At 46.8% G+C, this 27,513-nt stretch overlaps 1 protein-coding gene across 1 annotated transcript in view; it reads right to left on the reverse strand.

Moving 5' to 3' along the window:
• XPR1 (xenotropic and polytropic retrovirus receptor 1) overlaps positions 1-27,513 on the reverse strand; it is a 122,283-nt gene that overhangs the window by 20,813 nt on the left and 73,957 nt on the right. The window contains exons 3-9 of the mRNA XM_075422520.1: positions 20,351-20,452; positions 12,298-12,521; positions 7,767-7,916; positions 7,272-7,355; positions 6,759-6,840; positions 1,495-1,682; positions 1,086-1,265 (exon numbers count right to left, since the gene is read on the reverse strand). Of these exons, the coding sequence (XP_075278635.1) occupies positions 1,086-1,265; positions 1,495-1,682; positions 6,759-6,840; positions 7,272-7,355; positions 7,767-7,916; positions 12,298-12,521; positions 20,351-20,452 (1,010 nt within the window). The remainder of the gene's footprint in view (positions 1-1,085; positions 1,266-1,494; positions 1,683-6,758; positions 6,841-7,271; positions 7,356-7,766; positions 7,917-12,297; positions 12,522-20,350; positions 20,453-27,513) is intronic.

Raw genomic sequence — 27,513 nt, forward strand, 5'->3', positions numbered from 1 at the left:
TATTGCTCACACGGTTAGAGCACTTCCAGTGCTTCCCCCAGCACCAAGGAACAGCAGGGAGACTAACGAGGCTGGGGACTAAAGGTACATCTATGAGAGACGGCTGAACGCTGCAAGGCAAGAATAAAAACAAACCGAACTAGTAGTAAGCTAGCAAATCAAATACCAGAGGTAAGCGCACAGAGGTTAACTAGCTGTGCGTATACCTGCACGCACACGCCTGAAGCATGATTCTACATTTCATCTTTGTCTTGTTCCAGATAAAGTTAATTGTTTTAATTGGCATTAAAATGATTCTACGAATAACACCAGCCAGCCAAACCCTCTTCCGCCCGATGCTCTCAGAGCACTTCCAGCAAGAACAAGGTATCGAGCGAATCAACTTGATTAAAATCAACTTAAAAGGGCATACAAGGTGGGGATGAGCGTGTGAAGCAGCCATTTGGGAAGAAACAGCCCCTCCAACAAGTTTGAAAGCTGTTCTTCTGGAGCTCCCACCTAGAACTAGAACACTGAAGCAGCATGCATACTTACATTCAATTTACTGGATTTATCAGGAAAATAGGAGCTGGGTCTACAACAAATAGTTTGTTTAAGACGACAAAAAGATTTACTGAATAAAAGCCCACCCATGAACACGATTTCACAAGCAGCAGCCTTCGCAAAGCAACCCCTCTCAGTGTCAGCACTCACCCAGTCTGGGCTGAGGAGCACCCATGTCGCCTTGCCTTCCAGCACCGTAACCCTAACCAAACTGTTTCACCACGTTAAGGAACAAACCAGCACAGAGAGCCGAGTGTTTCTATGCGTCCAAAAGTACGTACACAGCTGTCTATAGGAAGATTAACAAGTAGCTACCTGCGACGGGAAGATAATGGTAGACTGGTACAGGTGAGCAGAAGTTGCTTCTGTAAACCCATGCTCAACACCCGCTCACAGTCAACACCTTCTCAGGTCTGCTCTGTGGGTACACAGCGGTACGAGCATCCCTCTTCCCTAAAGCCTAGCGACGCTTGTATACACTTAACTGCTCAGCTACAGCATTTTTAAAAAATTTATTTATTTAAATCAGGTTTGAGACTTACCAATAGTTTGAGCAGCCAAAAACGGGACTTGTAATATAAGGTTTTGGTAGGGTTGATGAGAAAAAGCAACATGAAGCCGTACAGGATGAGTGGATTCACCTGCATGGGGATGTAGGTGAATTTACCATATATACACGCCAGCAGGCTCAGGCACCACAAAACCCCCAGGAAACCAGCAATCTACAGAAAAAGAAAAAACACATAGACACCTTATGAAAATATAGCTCCGAAACCTGCAATGAATTCTCGTTATAAGCAAAGGGAGAGCAGTGCTCCATCCTGTAATCTAATCAGACTCCAGCAACTTCCTCTTCTAATTGTGTTAGAGCTCCTTGCCAGGAAACGGCGCAGGATTTATCCTCCCGACACGCTGCGCAGCGCAGCCCCTCCTACCGTCGACTCTCTTTACCTCAAAGAGATGTTGATGGGACAAGTTGCTGCGGGGATTGAGTTCGAAGATGAGGACGTGATTCACTCCAGCCTGTCGCCAGCCATACGTGTTGATACCCAGGAGAAAGAGGAATTCTATCAGGAGAAAGCCACCTCGATAGATTCTCACCAGTGGCCACACATTTGGTCCATCTATAAAAGCCACACCTGGCCAACACAAAAAAGACACAACCTTAGCGATGGCACAAGTCACGTCAGCAAGCAAAGCTGCGCTCCACCGCTTTGTGCCGGCCCTCGGATGCTCGGCTGTACCCCGGGAAAACGGGGTACGCTCGGAAGCACTTGCATACACCAGCAAGCGGAGGACATTTTGCCTAACCTGTCAGAGGATTTAGGAGTATTCTGGGGAAAATTCTCTCTCCAGATGGTTCAGTCAGGTCATTAGCAGCATCTCAAGTCCCCTGTCTCACACTACAGGCACGAGGGACAGCACTAGCATAAATCGTGCCCATATGCACTTTAATGTTCTGGTTTAATGGAGATGAAATCCCACCAGACAGATACACAAACACTTCAGCTCCCCACAAAACCGAGAAGCATCATTTACAGCATTTAAAACAATGCTAAACTGTGCCTAACCACTGAACTCAATACAACCGTAATGTAATACATATTCATAACTAGCAATACAATTTCCAGCCGCACCCAAACAGAAAACCCAACACGAGGCAGCAATACTGGCAAGCCTGTTGCTTCCTTTGTTCAGTCTTTGCGGTTTTGGGAAGAAATTTGCTTCGTTTCAAACAATGAGCAGCCTTAGACAGCAGTAGTTCTCTCTAGCACAAGTCCCTCTGCAAAATACTGTCCCCTGGTTGCCCACTACGGGTTTTATGAGAAGAGCCCAAACAAAATGCAGTTGTTCAAACCCTCCCTTTCAGTTTCACGGGGTGTTTCGCACCCACATGCTTTCTAAGAGGGCAAAAACCACCCAGGCAGCTTTACAGAATCGACACTGAGAATCTATTCTCACAAACCCTCCTGTCTGAATGACAGTGCCAACTTTTTCAAAGTTTTCTTCAGAGAACGCGTATCTTTAAGAAGTTTCATGAGTTCAGCATTGGCACTTTACATCCAATGAAGCTGTGGAGGAAAATGATGTCAGGAATGACAACTCAAATGTTGCTTTGAATAGAAAACTTAAGAGAGAAAAAGGGATTTGGGCAAAACATAGGAAAATTTTGGACAGAAATGACAGACACCCTGCAGAAGGTGAAAGAAATGAGTCTTCAACATGGAACTGCAAAAGCATGCATTTCAAATGTGAATCTGAAATGCCTGCAGACGAGGCCAAGGGAGATGCTTCCACGCAGGACAGAGTAGCCCCAAAAATACTGAGTCCGAAATGACCAGACAGCAGAGGACAGATGTGCTGCGTGCGATCCGAGACAGAACACCCAGACAAAGGCTTATCCCGAGCTGAACGCAGTTTAATGTAACGGTATCGCATACGACTTCCATGGCTAATGCCTGCTAATCTTATTTCTGGACCCTCAGGGTGGTAGAGGACCATAATTGCAGTGTGACACGGCAGCTGGTTCTGGAGAAAAAGCAGATCCTGAACAACACAACGCGCTGAGCTACCAACAACACAGTAGCTGAGTATTCTGTATGTTCTCTCCTCTGCTACCCAGCCCTATCTAGTTTAGCTTCTGCAGGATAAAGGCTAGATTTCATTCCCTTCTCACGCTTCCCAATCGAACCATTCTCTTCACTACAGCCGAGCACTTTGACTGCAGACCCTCAAGGAACCCCCACGCAGGGAAGCGCCCAGCTAAGGCGTACGAGGTCTCAGACTGGCACGGCCCAGCCCAGCTGTACTACAGCCCCGAGGCAAAGAGATTTTCCATTCGTGTACTGTTTCTGCTTAAATCCAACACAAGCGAAGTCATCTCCTGGAGTCAGCTCAATCAACTCATCCCCTTCAGCGATGAAGTTCAACGAGGGCAAGTCCAGGGTCCTGCACCTGGGGAGGAACAATCCCATGCACCAGTACAGGCTGGGCAGACCTGCTAGAGAGCAGCTCTGCGGAGAGGGACCTGGGTGTCCTGGTGGATGACAGGTTAACCATGAGCCAGCAGTGTGCCCTGGTTGCCAAGAAGGCCAATGGGATCCTGGGATGCATTAAGAGGAGTGTGGCCAGCAGGACGAGGGAGGTTCTCCTCCCCCTCTACTCTGCAAGTGGAAGAAAAGAAGGTTATCAGGAGTAGTCAGCATGGATTCACCAAGGGGAAATCATGCCTGACCAATCTAATAGCTTTCTACAATGACATGACTGGCTGGGTAGACGAAGGGAGAGCCGTGGATGTTGTCTACCTGGACTTCAGCAAGGCTTTCGACACAGTCTCCCATGATATCCTCCTAGGGAAGCTCAGGAAGTGTGGGCTGGATGAGTGGTCGGTGAAGTGGATAGAGAACTGGCCGAATGGCAGAACTCAGAGGGTTGTCATCAGCGGCGCTGAGTCTAGTTGGAGGCTGGTGACAAGTGGTGTCCCCCAGGGGTCAGTACTGGGCCCAGTCTTGTTTAACTTCTTCATCAACGACCTGGATGAAGAGTTAGAATGTACCCTCAGCAACTTTGCTGACGACACCAAACTGGGAGGTGTGGTAGACACACCGGAAGGCTGTGCTGCCATTCAGCGTGACCTGGACAGGCTGGAAAGCTGGGCAGAGAGGAACCTGATGAGGTTCAACAAAGGCAAATGCAGGGTCCTGCACCTGGGGAGGAACAACCTCATGCACCAGTACAGGCTTGGGACGGACCTGCTGCAGAGCAGCTCTGCGGAGAGGGACCTGGGTGTCCTGGTGGACGACAGGTTAACCATGAGCCAGCAGTGTGCCCTGGCTGCCAAGAAAGCCAATGGAATCCTGGGGTGCATCAAGAGGATTGTGGCCAGCAGGTCGAGGGAGGTTCTCCTTCCCCTCTACACTGCCCTGGTGAGGCCCCATCTGGAGTACTGTGTCCACTTCTGGGCTCCCCAGTTCAAGAAAGATGAAGAGCTACTGGATAGAGTCCAGCGGAGGGCTACAAGGATGATGAGGGGACTGGAGCATCTCCCCTACGAGGAGAGGCTGAGGGAGCTGGGCTTGTTCAGCCTGGAGAAGAGAAGGCTGAGAGGGGACCTTAGAAATGCTTATAAATATCTGAAGGGTGGGTGTCAGGAGGATGGGGTCAGACTCTTTCCAGTGGTGCCCAGCGACAGGACAAGGGGCAATGAGCACAAACTGAAGCAGAGGAAGTTCCAGCTGAACATGAGGAAGAACTTCTTCCCTCTGAGGGTGATGGAGCCCTGGCACAGGCTGCCCAGGGAGGCTGTGGAATCTCCTTCTCTGAAGATATTCAAGACGCGCCTGGACGCGGTCCTGTGCAGCCTGCTCTGGGTGACCTTGCTTCGGCAGGGGTTTGGACTAGATGACCCACAGAGGTCCCTTCCAACCCTGAACATTCTGTGATTCTGTGAGGGTGGGCTCCGAACAAGGTGCTCTGAGAGGAAGATGGCCCTGGTGACAAGCCCAACGGCATCGCAGCCCAATGCTCCAACAAGAGACACGGCACCGCTGCGGCAAGAGATTTTGCATGACATCTTACAGGTTTCTGGTTAATAAAACACAGGCCCATTTCCACAAACCTTCAACGTCAGCTACACACTAGCTTGTCACCTAGGAAAGCTGATACAGGAACAGTGAGGCCTGAACATTTCTGTTCTTTAGGGTGACACTCTTCTGATATCCACCTGTAGCATCTGCAGCCTTTAACAGACCCCAAGTTACTGTGAACTCATCTCCATAACATGCTGCCATTCTACTTTTGAAGTCAGGCCATGCAGAAGCGGTTTGCTATTAGAAGTCATGTTCTAATCCCACTTCACAGATTCTACACATATGGCACTAAAATCATATTTTAGTCAATCAAGTCATAAAAACAATTTGGCAAAAGGAGAAGAGAGGTTAGCAAAGTAATAGCCGATTAAAACCAAACGCTTTGCCGCCAGAACCCAGGGTTTGCCCAATATCCGAAGTAACACATAGATATCAGATCATGTCTGCTGATACACACACACCTATTATTCACACTAGTTCAGTAACATCTGCTTTAGAGATATAATCATTTTTATGAATTCCTTCTCACAACTGTGTTACTTCTTCATGCTTAATACTGAGAGATAACGCAAACACAACCGGCTTCAATCGTATTTGCATCTCACACGGAGATCAAACACGTAAGTTACAGGGAATAAAGATACGATGAATAAAGAACAGCTTATACACATTAAACGGATCCTTCAGACAGACGGGTCAAATTTCTGCCTCCGCCACAGCAAGCCCAAAACGGAAGCACTGCAAACAGCTTCTCAGACGGAGAAATTTTATCCCAAGAGATGACTGGATCCAATTACAGAAACATCTGATTAAAAATTCTTCTAAGTCAAAAACACAGACCTAGGCTTTCCCTAACGCAAGAGCTCCTAAGTTGACTTGTTAAGCTTTTTCCTTTGTCCTGCTTAAGCAAGTTACAACACTACTGAAATCACACATGCAATTAGTAAAGCCGCTTGTGATTAAGCGTTGTATCTGGATCTACAGGGCTAACATGGCTTTTAGTCTAATCAGAGTCCAAACTCTGAAGGCGTAAAGCAAAATAAAACCAAGGCCTGAGATACGCAGTAATTCATCGTAGCTTTTAAACAATCTTGCCAAAATCTGCCAACATGAAATAAAAAAAAAAAAATCAGTTAATTCCATTAATAGGCATCAGGCATTGAAATCCTAGAAACTTCTACATGAAAATGTCTTGAGTGGCACGGTGGTCCCATGGCTCTGTGTCTGGTCTCATTCTCTGTAGGGAGTCGGTACTTAGATGCAAAATTTCAGTTTTACAAGTACCTCTCTCAAGGTGGGCAAGGGCTGCGTGTTCCACGAACGGTAACAGAAATCTGTCTTTATACATGGACGTTGTACCTCCAGAATACCCCTCCAGGAGTAAGGAAAAAACCGGGAGAACAAATCATAACGCACTCAAAGTCCAAAACCCACATACATAACATGAGAAAAACCACAACCTATCACTGAGCAGAACTCGTAATTCACAACAGTGTGGTCTGACTCTGGCTGATCCAACCCAGAACATCCTGACCAACCCAGTTCAGGTCCAGGCCCTTGGGAAGTGACGAGAACAGCCCCAAACCAAGGTACAGCAGCCGGCCCGGTCCAGCCGCCAACACCTACCTGAAAGTATGACGGTGACATTCAGTGCAACGAACAGCCCACAGAACAATCCAACCCTGAATGTAGTCCAGGCTGGTACAGGCTGCGAACAAAGCAATGGTGGAATTAAGGTGGGGTAACTGGCTATCAGTAAAGTCAGATTATTTTGCAGAGTAAATTTAAAACCAGGGATATAACGTTCTGATCTCTGATCGCACTGTTGCTCTTGAAGAGAGGTTTCTTAAACTGAAAGGGCTGCATAATATTCTTGCCTATGTTGTTGCTGTGTTGAAACAAAGCTTGGGCATCTCAGTGCCCTCATCCCTTCATTACCTTGTCTGCATGTATTAGCAATAGCAAGCAAGCTATTTTCAAATCTTCCGGAGCTAAAGCAGATTATGTGACCATGCCCCCCTCACAATTTGCCGAGTGTGCTCACATCAATTCTTTTCACTACTTTGTTCAAACTTTGAATCTGATTTGGCACCCTGACAAGCCAGAGAAGCAGCCTCGCTACACAACTTGATCTCTCACCTGAGCTGCTCCTAAGGGTGGAACACGCAAACGCTTCATAGCCTTCTGTCTGTCTCCATCTTCTAACTCGTTGGTCACCACTTCCTAAGAAGATAAAGACACATCATTCTGATGACAGGCACATGGTACTGCATTCAAGTGAAACAAAAAAAAAGTGGTTGATTTCCAAGTTACTTTTGAGCCCTTGCCCAATACTCTTCCAGCACACGGTAACAGAGATACAAACCGCTCCCCACGCTGCACTCCGTTACTACACAACATGAACTAACCCTGTGTGAGCTTTTCAGAGTGAAAAGTTACCAGCTGAAGGGAACATACACAGATTTCTGTAAGCAGTGCCAGCAATCAGTGGCATTTCAATATCAATTAATAGTTGTCTTGGTGGTGAATGCAAGCTATAGAGAGGGCAAAACACTACAGGAATCAGTAGTGAACAAGAAAACGTTGTTTTCTACTTCAGAGAGGAGCGGAGAGTGGCCAGGCTAGCCTCTTTACCTCTGTTTCGGAGATAAGCTGGTTGATCTTCTTGCAGGTGTAGAAGGGTGCCACCTCCACCTCGGCCACCCGCCATTCTGCTCCCCGCGTCGTCTCCAGGTTCTTGTCATGCTTCTTTAAGATCTTGCGGAAGCCGGTGAAGTTCAGGTTCTGCAGGCAAGGGAAAAGAGTTACTGGCTTTTAACCTGTGTCAGCTCCCGAGAAAGTTACACGGTTATATTTCCAGCTCTAGTAAAAAAGGAATAGACAGTGAGAAGAATCAAAAGTATTGAACCTATTGTCAGGAGTTTTTGAGTTATTGCATTGTTAGAAGTAATACATATCCCTTGCAAATAACAGAAAAAATGTGGGACTCCAGGGCGTAAAGAGAGGTAACTTCCTTGCAGGGAACTACCTCAACCTCATACTCCCTGAAAAGCCAAACTGGCACCACTCTTCTCCTTCACGCAGGAAGCGAGGACGTTCCTGGGGAAGCCTCACTGAGCACAAATGACCTCTGGACACACTCCAGACTTGTGCGCTTGAAGTTGTCTCACGACACGCTCCCTCTGTCCGAGCACACCTTACTGCACACGTCCCCAGTGCCGCAGCTCGGCAACCGGCCTCTGGATTAGGCATAGTCGTAATCAGCTCTTAACGAAGATATAAGGCTGCAGAAAGACTATGTTCTGTCCCAGCTCCCCCACAGTCATTACCAATCCTTCAGGGGGTCTTCCCTTCCAAAAAGGCTAGGCTACTGACTTCCAGTTTCTTTAGGCTTTACACTGGTTTCAAATCCAGTTCCCCAGATAAGTGCATTACAGAAGGGAAACCCTTGCACGGAAGTTTCAAACACTGCAGATTAAGCCCAGACACGGGCACCCCATAACAGCACCCTCTTCCACAGAGTACGTTGCACAATGTCCGCAAAACTGGTCTAGGCTTGCAGACATGGGAGATGGAACCCTCTAGTCTGGCGAGATTAGCACACCACGCTACATTAAAAGAAGAAGTAACGGTTGATTTCCAAGTTATAAACGAGCCCTGACCCAACACTCCTCTAATGCACAGCAATGAAGACAGGCAAAGCTCATCCCACTGCAGGCTGTGCCAAGCTGCGCTTGAAATCCTGCGCTTCATCCTACAGAAAAGGCCACTCAAAAGACTCAACGTTTCATTCAAGCAACGGCAGGAATGCAGACAGACCACGGCAAGATTCACTTTCAAAAATGCTTAGAAAGTAGCTTGGAAAGAAACAAACAGAGAAAATGGCAAAATCCAATGCCCTGGGGAGAGGCGCCAACTAGTCACTGAAATTATTTTCAATCTAATTACGCTCAGAGTGATTTAATACCAGACCCCCACTGAATAGGTGGGGAAACGAGGCTAGGGAGACAGGAGCAGGAAGGCAACGCATTAACGATCTGCATTATTGCAGACAAGCGACTTTGATTACTTTCTATTAGAAAAGCCAGCGCTCTACCCCAGGGAGAGAAGATCGCTATTTCCTACGACTGAAATGAAAAAGATGCAACAAAACGACGATTTTGGTCAGAGATTTGTCTGTAGCCTGAGCTAACATCACTTCATCTGCCACGTGTGCAATCACAGCCTAACTGGCGTGCCTCGGCTGGTCGGGGCATGGTTACGCCAGACACCCTAGAACCTCTCCAGCAGTGTTTTGTCCTCCGGCTGCCAAAATTCTGCAACCCCAAAGCGCGTGATAAAAACCCCGTTGGTTCCAGCAGTACTTCTGACAAGGAACACGCAGGGATGGAGCTGCAAAACACAACAGTCACACACCGTTTAGGCAGTCGGGTGTTCTGCTATTCACGATACTTTTATTTGGCAGTGGGCTTTTTCCAAGCCTGACCTCCCTTTCTGCTGGATACTAATCGAATCCATTGAAGTCACAGAATCCCAGCATGGCAGGGGTTGGAAGGGACCTCTGTGTGTCATCTAGTCTAGCTACCCTGCCGAAGCAGGGTCACCCAGCGCAGGCTTCTTAGAAGTTAGATGTCTAAGCTGGTCATCCTAGGGTTCCTGTATTGTTTTGCATCTATAAACACCTCCTGAGGGCAATTCATCTGGCTTTTCTTACACATTTATCTTTGGCTGCAATGAAACAACCTCTGGAGGTGCCTGTTCTTCTGTATCGATCATAAGGAAAGCCTGACATGACCAACCCAGATGAGGCATCTCGCTTTCAGGACACCTAAATCTGGGAAGATGAACCTTGCCCTAACTAGAACGGCAGAAAATGCCCCCAAGCCCTGTTATTGACACACCTATGATCATCCCTGTGTCAGATCCCCAGGCATCTGCTGACTCCTGGACATTGTTCATGGGCAAATGAGACCATGTCTTTATCACAGAATCGTGAAGTCAATCAAGTAATGGTGCGTTCTGCCATTAAAGGCGGGAAAAAACCCTCACAGTGCAACTTGCGCAATAATATAATGCGAGATCAAGTAGAATCAAACAGTAGACTCAAAAATCTTTGCTCGTATACAAGCGTATTGGGAAATGCACCAGCAAGGCAAACGCACAGCAGTTTAAGAAGACCGGTTCAGCCTCTGTTATTTGCCCAATGAATGTACTATATTCTATACAGTATACGTACGTAAATACTACCTACTTCATTTCTCAAGATTTGTTTGTTCTAAAAGACAGTATTTCAAAATAAATAGATTTATTGATACATGTACACACTCTAGAATGATATACTACTGTTAACAATAAAGACATTTTAACAGAAGTTTAATCATTGGTAAAGTTAAACAAGCAACAGCTGCCCTGGTGACAGGTTATAGTTCCACTTGGGCTGCGCACCTTTGGAATGAACGGATGCAACTTCTGCTCTTGCTTCAGCCGTACCAGACTGAGGAATTTGCTTCATGTGGATTTTCGTTTCTTTGTAGCCCAGCTCAAGACCTCAGCATTTCATCAGTGCCAGAGTTTGGTATTTATAATGCCGCTGTTGAGTTGACTTTACCTCCCACACGAAGGCCTCAGCTATGTCATCGTGCCACCGGGTTATTGGTTTTCCTCTCCAAAACTGCAAGAGCTCGAATATTCCTAGTGCTTATTGTCTAAGCTCAAAAGTGATTAAGAGGAGCGTTCTGGGATTTGGTTCGATGTCTGGTTTAGTACTTGTATTCCTTTTCCTCAATTTCAATACCAATTTGAACTAATTTTTCTCATTTTCTCTTTGAAGATATGTTTTAGAAAGAAGCTCTGCTCCTTTTGGAAACAGAAAGCTATCAAATCCCGATGGGTTTTACATCATTATATAGTATATATACAATGGACCTGGACTCACCGTAGCAAAAAGCAAGAATAGAAGTGTGCAAGATGCCTTTCTTCACTGATGAATAGTAGGAAAAGATTTTCCAAAGGAGTGACCTATGTCATCCCCTATTTAAATCCTTCCTCAAGCCTCAGAAGTGATTTTTTTGTAACCAAGAGCTTTTTCTTTTTTTAAAAAAAAGAAAAAAGTAGTGAGGAAATCACTGCAGGTAATACTGCTTTGCTCCATTCCTGAAAAGCTACAGATACTCTACCTTTCCCAGGATTTTGAACTAGAAACCAGTAGTTAAAGGGCTTTATTGAGAACTCATGAATAGTTTCTGGACACGTGCTCAGACATAACTTCACTTTAGGAAAGGTACAAACACGCAGAATTTTGGAAGAATTAAGTTTTGTCCATACTGCAGAGTGGTATTCAATTAATTCTTATGGCAAATTTTGTTCAGTAAAATCCTCCAGTACAACACTGGTAAAGATCTAAATACAGATGTACTGAATTTAAGTTGAAACGTTCTTATTTAACAAGCTAAAAACCGCCACGATAAGGCTTTTAAAAGCATTTCAGAGTATTTAACACCAAAAGCAGCAAAAACAGATTTTAAGAGCTCCAGATTTCTGTTTCAACACTTTTGGAAGAAAATCAGCACCTGCAATATTTACCATGCCCTTTCAGGCCAGAAATCCAAGTACAACTAAAGATTTGTTTTTTCATACTTCAAGACAAACCAGCATGTATCCTACAGAATTAAAAACATTAATTTTAAATGGATGTTTTCACAAGAAATTCTGATATAGCAAGGTCACAGTCACTACCATGGTAACGCCAAGTGGAAACAGTACGTTAGCATTTCAAGTTTCATTACAAACATTAGATAAAAGAGCTTCTTTCCCAACTCACCAGCTCCAGCCCGGCACAGAACAACACACTGCGGAAGGCGGCGACCCCGAAGTGACTTTGCGTCCCGACCATGCCCGGGCTGAAGGTGCTGGGGTCAGTCAGCCCAGAAAGGGGAGGAGGAGGAAGATCCTTCTGCAGGTTGGCTTAGCATTTCTAGCTCAACAACACGCAACAAGAGGGATGCTGCTAGCTGCTATGCATCTGCCTTTTCCTTAAAAATGTTTAGGAACCCCCCAGATAAAAAAAAGACATCAAAAACTGGCTTGAGTGAGGCATTTCAAGGACACACAGCCACAGAGACATTTGCACACAGGGCTTTGTAAAACCGCCTCCTTTTGCGGGTACCTGATAGTTCTGCAGTAAGATGAGGCTGAGGTAGAGCTCACTGAAGGCCAATTTCAGATCTTTGATATTCCTATGCTGGACACGCTCTTCGTGGGACAGGTGGAAGACCGGCTTTCTGCGCCGCTGCAGCGTGGAAGCCCCACTGGCTTCTTTCTGTGCATCCAAAGTTGATTGTAACTCCGTCCGAAGAGTAGTAAACCTGCGCTGAGCTTCTGCTAGCTTTTCTGTTAGCAAGGAAAGGGAAAAAATAGGTGAGGGGGTAGCAGCTTGCCTACCGAGCCCGTAAAAAGCACTATACCTTTTCTTCAAATAACGTGCCTGTAGGTAAAAAGCACTGCATTGAGTACCCTCCTGCATGGCCTCCCCCCACCAAGCATTAAATTCAACAACTCTGCATACTTCTCTTTTACGAAGCTCCTTCTCATTACAGGTTTGAATATATTTCTATGTACAACATATGCCCTCTCCAAAAACAAAGCTGTTACATCAGACAGGTCTTCATTAATGTCATCGAAACCAAGGGGCTGTCCCTTCAGCACAGACTAAGGCAGCATTAGAAGTGGACTCGGACCTCTCAGCTTCCACCCCAGATCCGATTTCTAGAGGATGCTCGTCCCAGGACCGCAGGAACAGCCGTTAAGGGTGGAAGCAGCCCAGGCTGCGCGGCGGTCGCCGGTACCAGGGGCACAGGGAGGCAGGGTCCGGGACAGCCGGAGCTGGAGGCAGCCAGGCAAATAGGGTCTCCTCCAAATACCAAAGCAGTGACCACATGTCTGCTCTGCGCGCTAAGGAAGGCTGCTCGCCTTTTTCAAATAAAGCAAACGCACAAAAATCACTAGAAAAAAAGCCCTGTTAGATGATCTTATGAAACTCAACAGTTTGTAAGCAAAGCGCTTCTCTGCTCTGTGCACCCACTACTGACTACGTGTTTACTATCTTTTTATATGACAAGAAGGAAATCAAAGGAAAAAACCAAAACAAACACACTTTGAATGAGATGCTGAATTTTGTTGCTCAGAGCGCAACATAACCCCTCTGCCAAACACCGCTTCTGCTTTGATCAGGAGTTACAGCGCTGCTTGCTGCTGTACATGATCTGCTGTAAGAATTTCTCCCTCTGTTCCTCAGTTTAGGCTCATGCCGGTTAGAAGCACTGCCTCGTTATTTACTGATTAAAGCAACAGTCAACCTGAATTTAAATATCATTTTGATGTGTTTTCAGAACAAGTCAGTCTCTCTTCCTCACATCTCCAGCATGAAAAAGGTGCTCCTTTAAACATGCTGCTTTATGTACTTTCAGAAAATAACCTTGTTGGCTAAATAACAGCCTTTTTAATGCTAAAAGCAGCATAACAGACACCATTATCTTTCTGTTTACTCTGTACAACCAGTTCCTTCCAGACTTTTTCCCCCACTGGGGCTTCAGAGCTTTGGCATCTTGGTCGATACGCACCATGGCAGGCCACAGGCGCTGGTGATGGCCAGGAGGATGTGAGCAGGTCCCCAGCGTCGGAGCCGGAGCCATCTCCACTCAGCAGGACACATGCCGCCGCAGCAGAAACCAGGGCCCAGCGCTCTGCCCGACAGGCTCCCGGCTAGTGCTTTAATTCTCTTCGTTAGTATCTTACCTAACAACTTCATGGTAATTCTCAACTGCTCCCCCCCACCCCAACGTAAGATTTACTCTTACGGGAGCAATTCTGACCTTTTCCTCAGTCTTACTCAATTCTGGTTAATTTTAAGAGCAAAACCCCTCTGTAAATAATTTTATAGCGCTCTGCATAAGATATCTTTCAGAAAGAGAATGCCTTTCCAAACAGAAAATGGTGATCAATATAGAAAAATCAAGTACAGGAGAGCCTGAAACTCCTTGTAACTTTCTTGATTATGAACTTTACTCAAGTAAGAGGTTTTAAGAAGACAGGAAAGCACAACTCCTCTCTGACAACTTCTACAGCTGCAGGGACTCCACTGCACAGAGGCAACGCCGCCCACAGTGAGAAGTGCCTGCCCGCAGCCTGCAACCACATCGTATTTAACACACACAAGGTCAGACTGCAACAACCACCATCTCTCCCCACTTTGGGAACTCTCTCAGGAAGAAGTAAGAGAGAGCTGTTAAGAGTAGCTGTTAGAATCCAAAGCCTTCATGTGAATACAACTCACAAGTTCTCTCTCTGTATTCAAAATGTTACGTTAAGCCATCTGTGAAACACGGAGATTTCTTTCGGATCAAATTATTAAATGTGGAAGAGTTTAAATTTTCCTCTTTCAGTTGAGAGCACCGCTCTATTGTCCCTATGTCCATAAAAATCTTAAAATCCATCAGCCTAATAACACAGCAATTAAAGAAAAAACAATGCTTGGAAATAGTTATAAAACTGCTGCTGCAATTTTCCCGTCTGTTTGCAAACCAACCCCTGTAAAAGAAAAGCATCATCCCCAAATCCAAACACTCCTGACTGCGCGCTGCCGGAGGGAGCCACACGCTGTCTCCCAGCCATAGTGGAGGCTCGCAGCCCTCGGAGGATGAGGCTTTACAGACACCCGACCCGTCCTGCCATGACCGGCCACTCCCGGGAACGGGCAGCCCTGCCACCTTCTTCTCCCTCCTGACTCCGGTTATCCAGTCCACAAATCATTTCACCTTGTTAAGGTATGGTTTTTAGCATCAGGATTCATTAGAGAAGTGAAATAAGACAAAACGCATGCTGCTATTCTTCAGCCCCCCTAGGGAATGGCCTCGGGAAATGGCAAAGCAGAACAGAAATGAATTTCTCATTTTGCAACATACTCCAAAATATCATAGAATCACAGAACGGTTTGGGTTGGAAGGGACCTTAAAGACCATCTGGTTCCATCACCCCTGCCATGAGCAGGGACATCTTCCACCAGCCCAGGGTGCTCAGAGCTCCATCCAACCTGGCCTTGAACACTGCCAGGGAGGGGGCATAAATATTTGAAACGATGTTCACCACTAGCACTAATCTAGCACTCTGAAAAGCAACTTTCAAAAAAAAAACAACTGCTCAAAAGAGTTAAAAAAAAGCAGCACACACTGAGAAACCAGCTCCACTCTTGTGCTGCAGCATTTCGCATGACCCGATGCCCACCGAGATGGCTGAGGAGCAACCTCACAGCAAAGACTAAGAGGAAATCTAAAACTAACAGAGGCAGACTTCAACAAGAACGCTTGCAACGAAGACGCAGCTTGGCCCCAAAAATCCTTCTAGATCCTGACTAAAAAACACGCCATCGAAAGTTGTCACCTCAACTATGCAACTCCAAGTTGGTTTTGACTCTCCTTTCCAAGTTTAAAGAAAAGTTCACACAAGAAGGATCAGTAAAAAGCTATCACACCAGGAACTAGAAAAATTCCCCCCAAGTTCCAGTTTACACAGCCATGGCTGTGAACAAACCCAGTTTCACCAGAGCGGAGGTAATCGAACCATGCACCAGGACAGACTTGGGACGGACCTGCTGCAGAGCAGCTCTGCGGAGAGGGACCTGGGAGTGCTGGTGGACAACAGGTTGACCATGAGCCAGCAGTGTGCCCTGGCTGCCAAGAAGGCCAATGGGATCCTGGGGTGCATCAAGAGGAGTGTGGCCAGCAGGACGAGGGAGGTTCTCCTCCCCCTCTACTCTGCCCTAGTGAGGCCCCATCTGCAGTGCTGTGTCCAGTTCTGGGCTCCTCAGTTCAAGAAAGATGAGGAGCTACTGGAGAGAGTCCAGCGGAGGGCTACGAGGATGGTGAGGGGATTAGAGCATCTCTCCTACGAGGAAAGGCTGAGGGAGCTGGGCTTGTCCAGCCTGGAGAAGAGAAGGGTGAGAGGGGACCTTAGAAATGCTTATAAATATCTGAAGGGTGGGTGTCAGGAGGACGGAACCAGACTCTTTCCAGTGGTGCCCAGTGACAGAACAAGGGGCAACGGGCACAAACTGAAGCAGAGGAAGTTCTGTCTGAACATGAGGAAGAACTTCTTCCCTCTGAGGGTGACGGAGCCCTGGCCCAGGCTGCCCAGGGAGGTTGTGGAGTCTCCTTCTCTGGAGATATTCAGGTCCTGTGCAGCCTGCTCTGGGTGACCCTGCTTCGGCAGGGGGTTGGACTAGATGACCCATAGAGGTCCCTTCCAACCCCTGCCATTCTGTGATTCTGTGAAGAGCCCACACCTGCTCACAGCTACCCGGCTCAGTGCTCCAGGCATTCCAGGCAGGCTCTTTCAGCACTTCTTCCTTCTCCTACTTGTACACATTATATTCAATAATCTGCTTACCAAGTATAAGCCGTGGCTTCCTACAAATAATAAAGCCAGCTCCTCAATTAACCACAGAAATGTTACCAGCTAAACAGCAGCCCAAGCAGATCCTGAGGATGCTAATTTAAAATAAAACAAACCTCCCCTCTAGAAAACTCCAAACACAACCCAAAACTTTAGTACTTGAACCGGCATTCCTCTGTCAGAACTCCCTGAAAATTTTACTGCTATTCTTTTTTCTTTCTATTTTCTTGAGCGTGGTCCAAATAATCACAAATTGTTCATCAAAGGTGATTTAGTTCGCGGCAGTTTTCCTTCCTACGAGCTGGGATAACAGTCTGGGGAATTCAGGCTGTGCTTGACGAGAGCCGGCACTCTGAGCACACAGGGGAAGGCACAGGCGTTTTGCAGCACGGCGCTGCAACCTGGCGTGCTCCGGCGAGGAGCTGCGGCCGGGAGCAGCCCGTGCCCAGCGGACCATCCGCGCTGGGGCAACCCCCGGCAGCGCAGGGAAAGACGACGAGGAAGGGAAGCGGAGATCAACAGAGAGCTTTGCTTTCTTGAAAACGGACAATATTTATCATCGTAGAGACAAGCGTGTAATAAGCCACACAATAAGCCTCTGATAAATAGGATGTACCAGGTCATAATCCAAGCTAACACACGCCTGGAGTTACAATAGGGTCCGACGTGACAAATCTCTGACACAATCGAGAAACCACTGATGGAGCACTTCTTGATGTAGCTTAACGTTAATAACCTTAATAAAGGGTTTCCATACTATTAAAATCACGTCACTCTTCAGCAAATAAAAGAGTTATTTTAATCTCCTCACAAGAGATTTTCAAATTACATGTATTCTCTCTGACAACTTTTTGAAATGACAGCAAGCTGGAAAAAACCCGACCCTATATTATTAATGCCATTTTAAACAATGCTGGAACGGGCGCGTACATGTGGGGGGCACGTGTGCTAGCAGGTCCTCATTAGGGAAAATGATAATCTGTATTGCGCGTCTGAATTGACAGAACTTCCTCCACAGAGTCTAGCTCGTAGTACACAGGATCACAGAATCACAGAATGGTTTGGGCTGGAAGGGACCTTAAAGATCATCTGGTTCCAAACCCCCTGCCATGAGCAGGGACATCTTCCACCAGACCAGGGTGCTCAGAGCTCCATCCAACCTGGCCTTGAACACTGTCAGGGAGGGGGCAGCCACAGCTTCTCTGGGCAACCTGGGCCAGGGCCTCACCACCCTCATGGGGAAGAATTTCTTCCTCATATCTAATCTAAATCTGCCCTCTGTTAGTTTACAGCCATTCCCCCTTGTCCTATCACTACACACCCTTGTGAAAAGTCCCTCTCCATCCTTCCTGTCGGCCCCTCCAGGTACTGGAAGGCTGCTCTAAGGTCACCCTGGAGCCTTCTCTTCTCCAGGCTGAACAGCCCAACTCCCTCAGCCTGTCCTCGTGTGAGAGGTGCTCCAGCCCTCTGATCATCTTCGTTGCCCTCTTCTGGCCCCGCTCCAACTCATCCATGTCCTTCTCATGCTGAGGGCTCCAGAGCTGGACGCAGGACTCCAGGTGGGGTCTCACTAGAGTGGAGCAGAGGGGCAGAATCCCCTCCCTCACTGCTGGCCACGCTTCTCTTGATGCAGCCCAGGATACAGTTGGCCTGCTGGGCTGCAAGCACATGTTGCTGGCTCATGTTGAGCTTCTCATCCAGCAGTACCCCCAAGTCCTTCTCCTCAGGGCTGCTCTCGAGCCACTCTCCGCCCAGCCTGTACTTGTGTTTGGGGTTGCCCCGACCCACATGCAGGACCTTGCACTTGGCCTTGTTGAACTTCACGTGGTTCATGCAGGCCCACCTCTCCTGCCTGTCAAGGTCCCTCTGAATGGCTTCCCTTCACTCTGATACAACTAGAAAAGCCACGTTTCTGAGCATAAAAGCTGTACCTCAGACCTGGGACATGAGCAGAAGATCTCACAGGGAAACAAAATAGAGCAATTGTTCTGCGTTAGGTCCGTAGGAATTATATGTAGAAAAATGCACATAAAGAGTAAAACTCAGCTGGCCTAATAAAACACATTGCTTCTACTGACGACTGCCCCTCGCCCTTGCTCTGACGCCCGCTCTGGCTATCGCAAACCACTGCAGCTCCAGGAGCCAGAAGAGCAGGCATGGCTGGCCAGCCCCAAAGAGATTCCCTTCCCTGCACAGCGGCTGAACAGCGGCAAGCCGTGGTGCACGGCTACTGCATCTCTTGTGCTTACAGCTAGTCTCATGTTCCTCACGAGGAGCTACTGGAGAGAGTCCAGTGGAGGGCTACGAGGATGAGGAGGGGACAGGAGCATCTCTCCTACGAGGAGAGGCTGAGGGAGCTGCGCTTGTTCAGCCTGGAGAAGAGAAGGCTGAGAGGGGACCTTATCAATGCCCATAAATATCTGAAGGGTGGGTGTCAGGAGGACGGGGCCAGATTCTTTCCAGTGGTGCCCAGCGACAGAACAAGGGGCAATGGGCACAAACTGAAGCAGAGGAAGTTCCAGCTGAAGATGAGGAAGAACTTCTTCCCTCTGAGGGTGATGGAGCCCTGGCACAGGCTGCCCAGAGAGGTTGTGGAGTCTCCTTCTCTGAAGATATTCAAGACCCGCCTGGATGCGGTGCTGTGCAGCCTGCTCTGGGTGACCCTGCTTCGGCAGGGGGTTGGACTGGGTGACCCACAGAGGTCCCTTCCAACCCCGAACATTCTGTGATTCTGTCCCCAACCCGGGCTCTGCTAGCGATAAAATAGCTGGCAATAAAGCCATCGCCTGATGGTTATTGAAATATTTTGCTCAATTCAACTTCATCTTTGCTACCAGATTAACATCAGAAATGGAAAAGGCCACCATCCTGTGCTGCAAAAGCCCATTTACAGCACTGAGTTAACAAATCAACACGTTAAGAGAAAGTAGAGCAGAAGTCAATGCGTCATTGTATCCATATTTAAACGCTTTTCCAGTTGAAAACTCATTTGAAACCTTACCAAAAGAGGCTGAAAACCAGCTGAAGTGTAACGGTGGGTGGAACTGGAGCACACTATTACCAAGCCTCTTGTAGCAATAATACAGGGTGAATTTCTGATTATCCCATTCTAAAGTTTATTTTCAAAACAGAGGGTGGGAAAGCAAACTTTCTCAGGGAAAACAACAAACAATAGCACTTTGAAGTATGACCCCTAGGAATTCCTACCCTTGCCACCATTACACTTTTACTCAATTTACTAAATAGGATTTTATACGCAGCCAATGACAAATCACTACTGGCTGATCTACTCCAAGAAGCTGCAAGAGTTTAAGTAAGAGTTAAGTGTTTAAAAACCTGTTTGGCACACCAAGATGGTCAAGTTGCCATAGACAGGCAAGGCTACGATAGCTACTCCTGCCCAAGCTCAGGAAACACCAGCTAGGGAGTTTAGCACACCTAAAACACGCACAGGAGACTGTTGCCATGGATAAACTGAGAAACTGTGCCCTGTATGTAAGCTACCACTTCAGTTTAAGAACATCTTCCTAAAGTTCGGCAGGATGCTGTTGCAAAGCAATGAAATCACCTGCCCTTCATTTTCCCACCATCCAAATACCATGGTTTAGCTCCACATCTGTGATTAAACCAGAGCAGTTTCCCACGTACGCCTGCCCTATAATTACCTGATTGTAGACGTGCACGACTACTGTGGTTATTCTGGAAGTTTGGGAGCTTCAGATGCTTTTTGTGTTGCTGTATTTTCCACAAATATACCCAAATAAGCATCTTACCTGAATAGAAAATGTTGATCTTGGCAAGTTCTTTCTCACAGGTCTGGAAGAACTTCTCTTCAAACGTAGCAAAACATCTTTTCACTGTGTCCTCATCTGTGTCTATAAAACAAAATAGAAAAAGTTGTGATAGAAGAACATAGGAATGATTTTCTAAGTAGTTGCTATGGAAATAGTTCTTCAGAGTAAATCCACCATCTTTGCCATGCAGAGAAAGCAGAACAAACAAGTCCAAAGGGCTCTGAGGGAACACATATTTGGCTGTAAAAGGAACTGCACTGAGGGAAAAACCCACATGAGCAGCAACGGCGCCTTGACCAAAGTTCCCATCATCTTTTTCAGTCCTTCAGGTGCTACTGCAGATCATAGCATCATAGAATCATGAAGATTGGAAAAGACCTCTAAGATCATTAAGTCCAACCATCAACCCAACACCACCATGCCTGCTAAACCATCTCATGTTCTTCATTTACACCTCCTAACCCAGCCTGTGTGACCGCGCCCGCAGGGCCATCCGAGATCAGGATTGCTCTCTACACCTACACGAATCTTTTTTAAAAGGCATCTCACCTACCGTCACACAGTCACCCACCCTACAGCCATTCACCAGTGGAAAGGGAAGACCATGCCCCATCCCCAGCTGCCCACCCCGCTGTCTCCAGCATCCTGAAGGCACGGCCCCCCAGCACAGAGCCACACAGCCACAGCAGGGCTGGGCCCCCTCCTCCCTCCACATCACCGTGTGCCGAGACAGACCAGGGAGAGATCTTCCAAGGGAAATAAAAGCAGACTGAGCAGTAGCGTAACCACCCTCCACATGCTACCATTGCTCCACCTCAGGGTCAAAGCCTTGTATTTATCCCCCCAGAAGTTGTTCTCCTCTCCAGTCTTGGGCACAGGCAAGTGCTCCAACACCAACTTTAGCGAGAGTAAACCTCTTTAACAAAGATTGGGGGTTATCACAGAATCACAGAACGTTAGGGGTTCGAAGGGACCTCTGTGGGTCACCCAGTCCAACCCCCCTGCCGAAGCAGGGTCACCCAGAGCAGGCTGCACAGCACCGCGTCCAGGCGGGGCTTGGATATCTCCAGAGAAGGAGACTCCACAGCCTCCCTGGGCAGCCTGGGCCAGGGCTCCGTCACCCTCAGAGGGAAGAAGTTCTTCCTCATCTTCAGCTGGAACTTCCTCTGCTTCAGTTTGTGCCCGTTGCCCCTTGTTCTGTCGCTGGGCACCACTGGAAAGAGTCTGGCCCCGTCCTCCTGACACCCACCCTTCAGATATTTATGGGCATTGATAAGGTCCCCTCTCAGCCTTCTCTTCTCCAGGCTGAACAAGCCCAGCTCCCTCAGCCTCTCCTTGTAGGAGAGATGTTCCAGTCCCCTCACCATCCTCGTAGATGGGGTTTTTTTTTTTTCCTTTCCTGGGTTCACCGTGGCAGAAATCCAAGTATCATCAGCGCCATGTGTTCATGCCGTGCCTCTTCCAGCTTGTCAGTCATTTCCCCCAGAGCTTCTCCAGCTCTCCCCCCATTGCAGGGTGCTTTGCGCTGGGACTGGCATACAGGTTCTCAGCCTAGCACAGGCACTGGTCCTACTCTTGAGAAACAAAGCTGGCCATGGAAAGTACTCATCCCAGATTAGTAAACTATTGTTAATTGGCAAGAAAGTGCCAGGCTTTGAACTGAAGGCTTCACTGGACCTTCCAGGAGGACTCCTCGCCTTCAGCCACCATTGCCACCTTCTCATCACTACAATCCTTCAAATACAAACACGGCATCACAGTAAACGAAAATCTGCCCAGCAAGTAAATGGGAAACTGCGTGGAAACGACCTCCTTCCTTCCTGGAAAACAAAAACTTTCTCTCAGAGGCTAAGTTTAAAGGAAGAGGCCTAAATTGCGGTGATCGTCATCAGAACGGCACTTCTCCCCCACTGCTCTGGGACTGTTCAAAGTCTTTTGGAAGAACCAAGTATAATTCTGTCATTCAAGTCAAATTTGCAATTAAAGCGGCAATTTGGTCACTTTGTTATTATATGGAATGTAGTGCAGAATTTCAAAGACAGAATAAATTTTCTAATAATTAAAAAACAAGTTTAATGATTAAAAATTAAAGTATCCACACTATAATTACAAATTATAGCACTGTCAATCATCTGTTCCAAATGCTCCTAATGCTGAAATAAAGCAGACTCTTCACAGCCCCCATAGTTACAGCTTTTGAATTCTTAGAGACTAAAAAAAAAGCTTAGTATTACTATAAAGAGGAAATATTAAAATTTTATTACAGTCTCGATAAGGTCAAGAAATAGATTTTGAAATACGTGTTACTAAATCAAGACGGCGAGTGTCTACAGAATAGTTTCACTTGCTAGCAGATAAACACTCTGGACTGCCATAAAACAATAATTTTCTTTTAACACTAATTCCTAGGTAAAAACAAACTCAAAGTAGCATTAATATATATTAAATATAAACTTTTAACATCTAGAATTTCCCGTGTTTTACGTCTGTGGCACTGATATTAAACCCCATAAACCTACAGACACTATATTGATGTTTTAGGGGGCTTTAGAAAGAGCAAACACCACAACGCAAGTCTGCAGGGGCAACGCTGGAAAAAGTCTGTGTTCTTGGGGAGTCTTTAAAGAGTAAAACAGAGCTAAAAACCAAACAGTCCTGCACAGACGACTGGTGTTTACAACTCCACCATCCATGGGCTCGTCAAAAAGAACTCGCAAGGGCTCCAAAGGCTGTTCCAAGCTCCAAGTCCTGGCTCCCAGGGTCCCTCTATTACCGGGTGATACTCGCAGCTCGGCGGCTGCTCCCAAGGACGCGACTCCCTTCCCTGAGCAAACACAGCCCGGAATGTCGGGGCTCCGGCTGCTCGCTGCCGAGGCAAAGCCGCCGCAGCCCCGAGGTGCCTCGTCGCACCCCTGCTCGACGCAGACCCCGCGGAACCGCACACGTGCCGTAACCGCTCCCGCTCCGCTTACTGCCTTGACACAGACCCCTCTCTGCGGGGCAGCCTAAAACACCACAAGTGCAGAAAATAACTCAGCTTTGGGGCTGGTAATTTCTAACAGCAGAGTCACAGCAGTTGCAACATCGTACCCTGGGGCACCACACCAGTAAAGCCAATCCGGATTGCCTGCGAGAGCCCTAATCCTTGACCCAGCAGCCACTAGCACGGGCGGACAAAACACAAACAGGTGGGTGAAGCAATACAAATTACTATTCTAATACTTCATATTTAATTACAGTACTTAATATGCAGAGATTTTATTCACCAGCTGCTCAAAACTTTTTAAATAACAGTAATCAGGCAGTATCAAAACAGAGCTGGCTTGAGGAAGGACCTGCAGGGCAAATTCTTCAGTCCAAAGAGTTCACACATCTCTAGCAGAAAAGCTTACCTATAGATGCTCCCTGACAGGGGTTAATCACCCTTTCCTGCCTTTAAAAATCAGTCCTGTAGAAATAAAAGCACAGGGGCTCGCTGCTTTCTTGCTTCAGAAGCATCAGACAACTTCTACCATCACTTGCTTCTAGGTTTCAGTAAGTTCACAAAGCAAAAGTAAAACCAAACAAGTTTTTAAACTTCAGTCACTGGAACTATCCAAGAACAACAACAAAAAATCTCACCAGGAAGCAGAGTACACTTTGTGTCCACCAAGACAAGTATGAGTATTTCCAAGTATTCAAAAGATCACCTTTCAAGATGGCAAAAAGTTCAGCAAAGCAACGTAGTGTCAAACTAATGCCATCAATGCCAAATAAATTAACACCTTGTTTTGTACATTACTGACTTCAGGAAAGAATAAATAAGTGTGTTAAACTGTTCGACTATATCTGAAGTCTAGAAGAGGAAAATGGGCTTTAAAATGTAAACAAACCACTGCCGGAAGGCTTTCCAAAACCCTTGAGATGAGGAATTCAGGTCTCTATTTCAACCTCGAAACGTCGCTGACTCAGAGGGAAGCAAGTTTTATACAATCTATTCAAAATCCTTCTCCAAATGGCAAACATCTTCTTACAAAAGGTATTTCGCAGACCGCGGCGGATGCCAGCTTTAAAAACCGGGATTCTCTGTGCAGGTTTCCCTTTGGGCTCGTTCCCACTGCAGTTCAGCCATTCAGCTGCAATAATAGACAAGCGCTGCCAAGGCTATTGCCTTCATTTATTTATTTCCCCCCCCAAGGCTAGGACAGGACGACGCTTCTTGCCATGAGAAAATCACGGTGCCAGAAGCCAGCCTTGGATTCAGAACCTCCATGACAACAGAAGCTGTTTTTAAAGGCATCCGGCGATTGCTGCCAAGCAGGGCCAGCCATAACCTTCCTTTTGTCCTTCTTCTACAGCCCGAATACTCCATTTCAGCTGCGCTCCATGCAGTTGCCGTGAACAAGGTTGCCACGAAGATGGTCTGATCAATATTGCACCTTCCTGACCTCGTCTTCCTATGCCATTGTCTGCTGAGAATAAAAGGGTCAGCCTCAAAGGCTCTTGCTTCTCCTCGCAAAGCCGAGCCGCAAGCCAGCAGCGACCTGGATGCACCACCCCATCGCCAGGCTTTCTAGTTTGCGGAGAGTTCAGGCACTGCCACACCTGAAATAGAACCTGAAGTTGAAAAAAATAACACTTAAGGTAGATTCCTGCGCTGGCCCAAGCACTCATCTCTCAGCGCATCTGTCAGCCGTTCATTTAATTTCTTATTTTCTGCAGCTCCAGTATATAAACAACTGCTCAGCAGCCCGGGCAGCTCTGCTTGCTCACTTCCACGCAAGAAAACACACAGTAAAAGTTTTCTTTGTCACCATTAAATAAAAACAAATCTTTCAGTCTTTATCATGCTGAAGTTTAAGGGGCATTTAATTAAAATAATTCATTAGCTTTGTTATGAAGTCAGCACAGGTGTAGTTCTCTGAATCACCTCCTGCTTGCCACAAAGCAGTTTGATCCGAGCAAGCTCATTTCAACACCTCAGCTAGAGAGGAGGTGATTCTACTTATTAGGAGGACTCTGCCAACTATTAAGTGAAAAGAAAAAAAAAAAATTAGGTCAAACTCCACACTGACATTAAAGACATGAAATCACCCTGCATGGGCGATTGCAAGCTTAACACCAGCACTATTCTGAACACGATAAACTTTTCACATTTCCACACCCAGGCCTTGGCCTCTTGCTCACTAAAAGCCTTCTACAAACAGGTCTGCAGCAACGCAACTGCGCTCTGAAAAATGAACCCGTTTTAAAAGACAGTTTTCTTCTTCCCAGGCCTATGAAGACGGTAACCGCTTATACTTCTAGGCTTGGGGACACATTAGGGAAAGAAAGAAAAAAAGGCCACTTTTATTATCACACTCAAAATTCTTACAAAGTGGGTCACTCTAATGAAAACATCTCTCTGCCTCCAACCCCCCCATCACCTGTGCCCATCTACTCAACCATCACACGTTTTTAATACCATTGACAGTTGTACAGCACCAAGACCGTACAGTTCCCCGAGCTTCTACACAGTACAGGGAAAAATCTTGCAGCCAAAAATCAATCTGTGTAGTTACAGAATCACAGAATGTTCAGGGTTGGAATGGACCTCTGTGGGTCACCCAGTCCAACCCCCTGACGAAGCAGGGTCACCCAGGGCAGGCTGCACAGGACCGCATCCAGGCGGGTCTTCAAGATCTCCAGAGAAGGAGACACCACAGCCTCCCTGGGCAGCCTGGGCCAGGGCTCCGTCACCCTCAGAGGGAAGAAGTTCTTCCTCATGTTCAGACGGAACTTCCTCTGCTTCAGTTTGTGCCCATTGCCCCTTGTGCTGTCGCTGGGCACCACTGAAAAGAGGCTGGCCCCATCCTCCTGACACCCACCCTGCAGATATTTATAGGCATTTCTAAGGTCCCCTCTCAGCCTTCTCTTCTCCACGTTGAACAAGCCCAGCTCCCTCAGCCTCTCCTCGTAGGAGAGATGCTCCAGTCCCCTCATCATCCTCGTAGCCCTCCGCTGGACTCTCTCCAGTTCATAAACGCAAGGACGAAAATTACCTTTACACCCCTACTGAATCATCCTCATGTTTACTGGGGTATTTTTCCAAAGGAAAGGTTCTTCCGCAAGGCATCTCCCTTGCTCACAACACAAGGCTACGCTTGGGTCCGCCGCAAATTGGAACGCTCACTGAAAGCTTCCAATAAATTAATTACTCATCGTGCATTTTCATGTCCAGTCTTGTGGCAAATAGAATTCTGTATGAGAAAACTTCTAACCGCTTAAGTACAGATATAGAAATTTCTTCCTAGGACATATTCTTGCTGTAGGAAGAGGAAGAAAGTCCACTCTGCTTGCAAATAAGGAACTTTTGCATTCATGTTATTCCACCTTAACTTCCGAGCCGCAAATTGTACATACACATGCAATGGTGTGCATCTCTCTTGGAATTTATTCCATCAACCAAAAAGTGGACCTCGAATTCAAATACTGTAAAAGCAGAAAGAAAGAAGTTTCATGCACTAGTTAATACTAAAAAAAAACCCCTAAGAAAATTCATAGCAGGCTATACCTACTTTTCTAAATCCTCATGGATGAACTGGTCAGCTCTCCATTTAATGAATGCTTTAGCCCAAATTAGATTTGGTTATTAAATTATCTCCCTAAATCTAGCAATTAAAAAATGACCACTCAGGTAGCAAATGAGGTTGGTATTGACTGCACACACAGGGCTTACACGCTGGTAGGGGAAGGAGGAGGCAAGAACTGCTGCAGGTCACCAGCGCAGGTTCTGTCAGGTCTCGGTTCACCATTTGGTTGTTTTTAACAATTAAACCAGAATGAATGGAATCTATTTCAAAAATACCTTCAGAAATCACGATTTTCAGGTTGGTAAAAATTTCGCCTCCTTATTTATAGATTGTATTGCTGAAATCTCACATGGGAACCAGCCAGATTCTTGTAGGGTCAGGTTGGAGGGGGCTTTGAGCAACCAGATTTAGTGAAAGATGTCCCTGCTCACGGTAGGTGGGTTGGACTAGAGGGTCTGTGAAGGTCCCTTCCAATCCAAACTGTTCTGTCATTGTGCGATTTAGCCGGAAAGAAGCAGCAACCTCCACAAATTGCCTACAAGCCAGCTATCCAGCCAAGTGTCTACTATAAATAATTCATATTTGTTACTC

Source organism: Opisthocomus hoazin, chromosome 6 (assembly GCF_030867145.1).
Source record: "Opisthocomus hoazin isolate bOpiHoa1 chromosome 6, bOpiHoa1.hap1, whole genome shotgun sequence".
NCBI classification, from domain to species: domain Eukaryota; kingdom Metazoa; phylum Chordata; class Aves; order Opisthocomiformes; family Opisthocomidae; genus Opisthocomus; species Opisthocomus hoazin.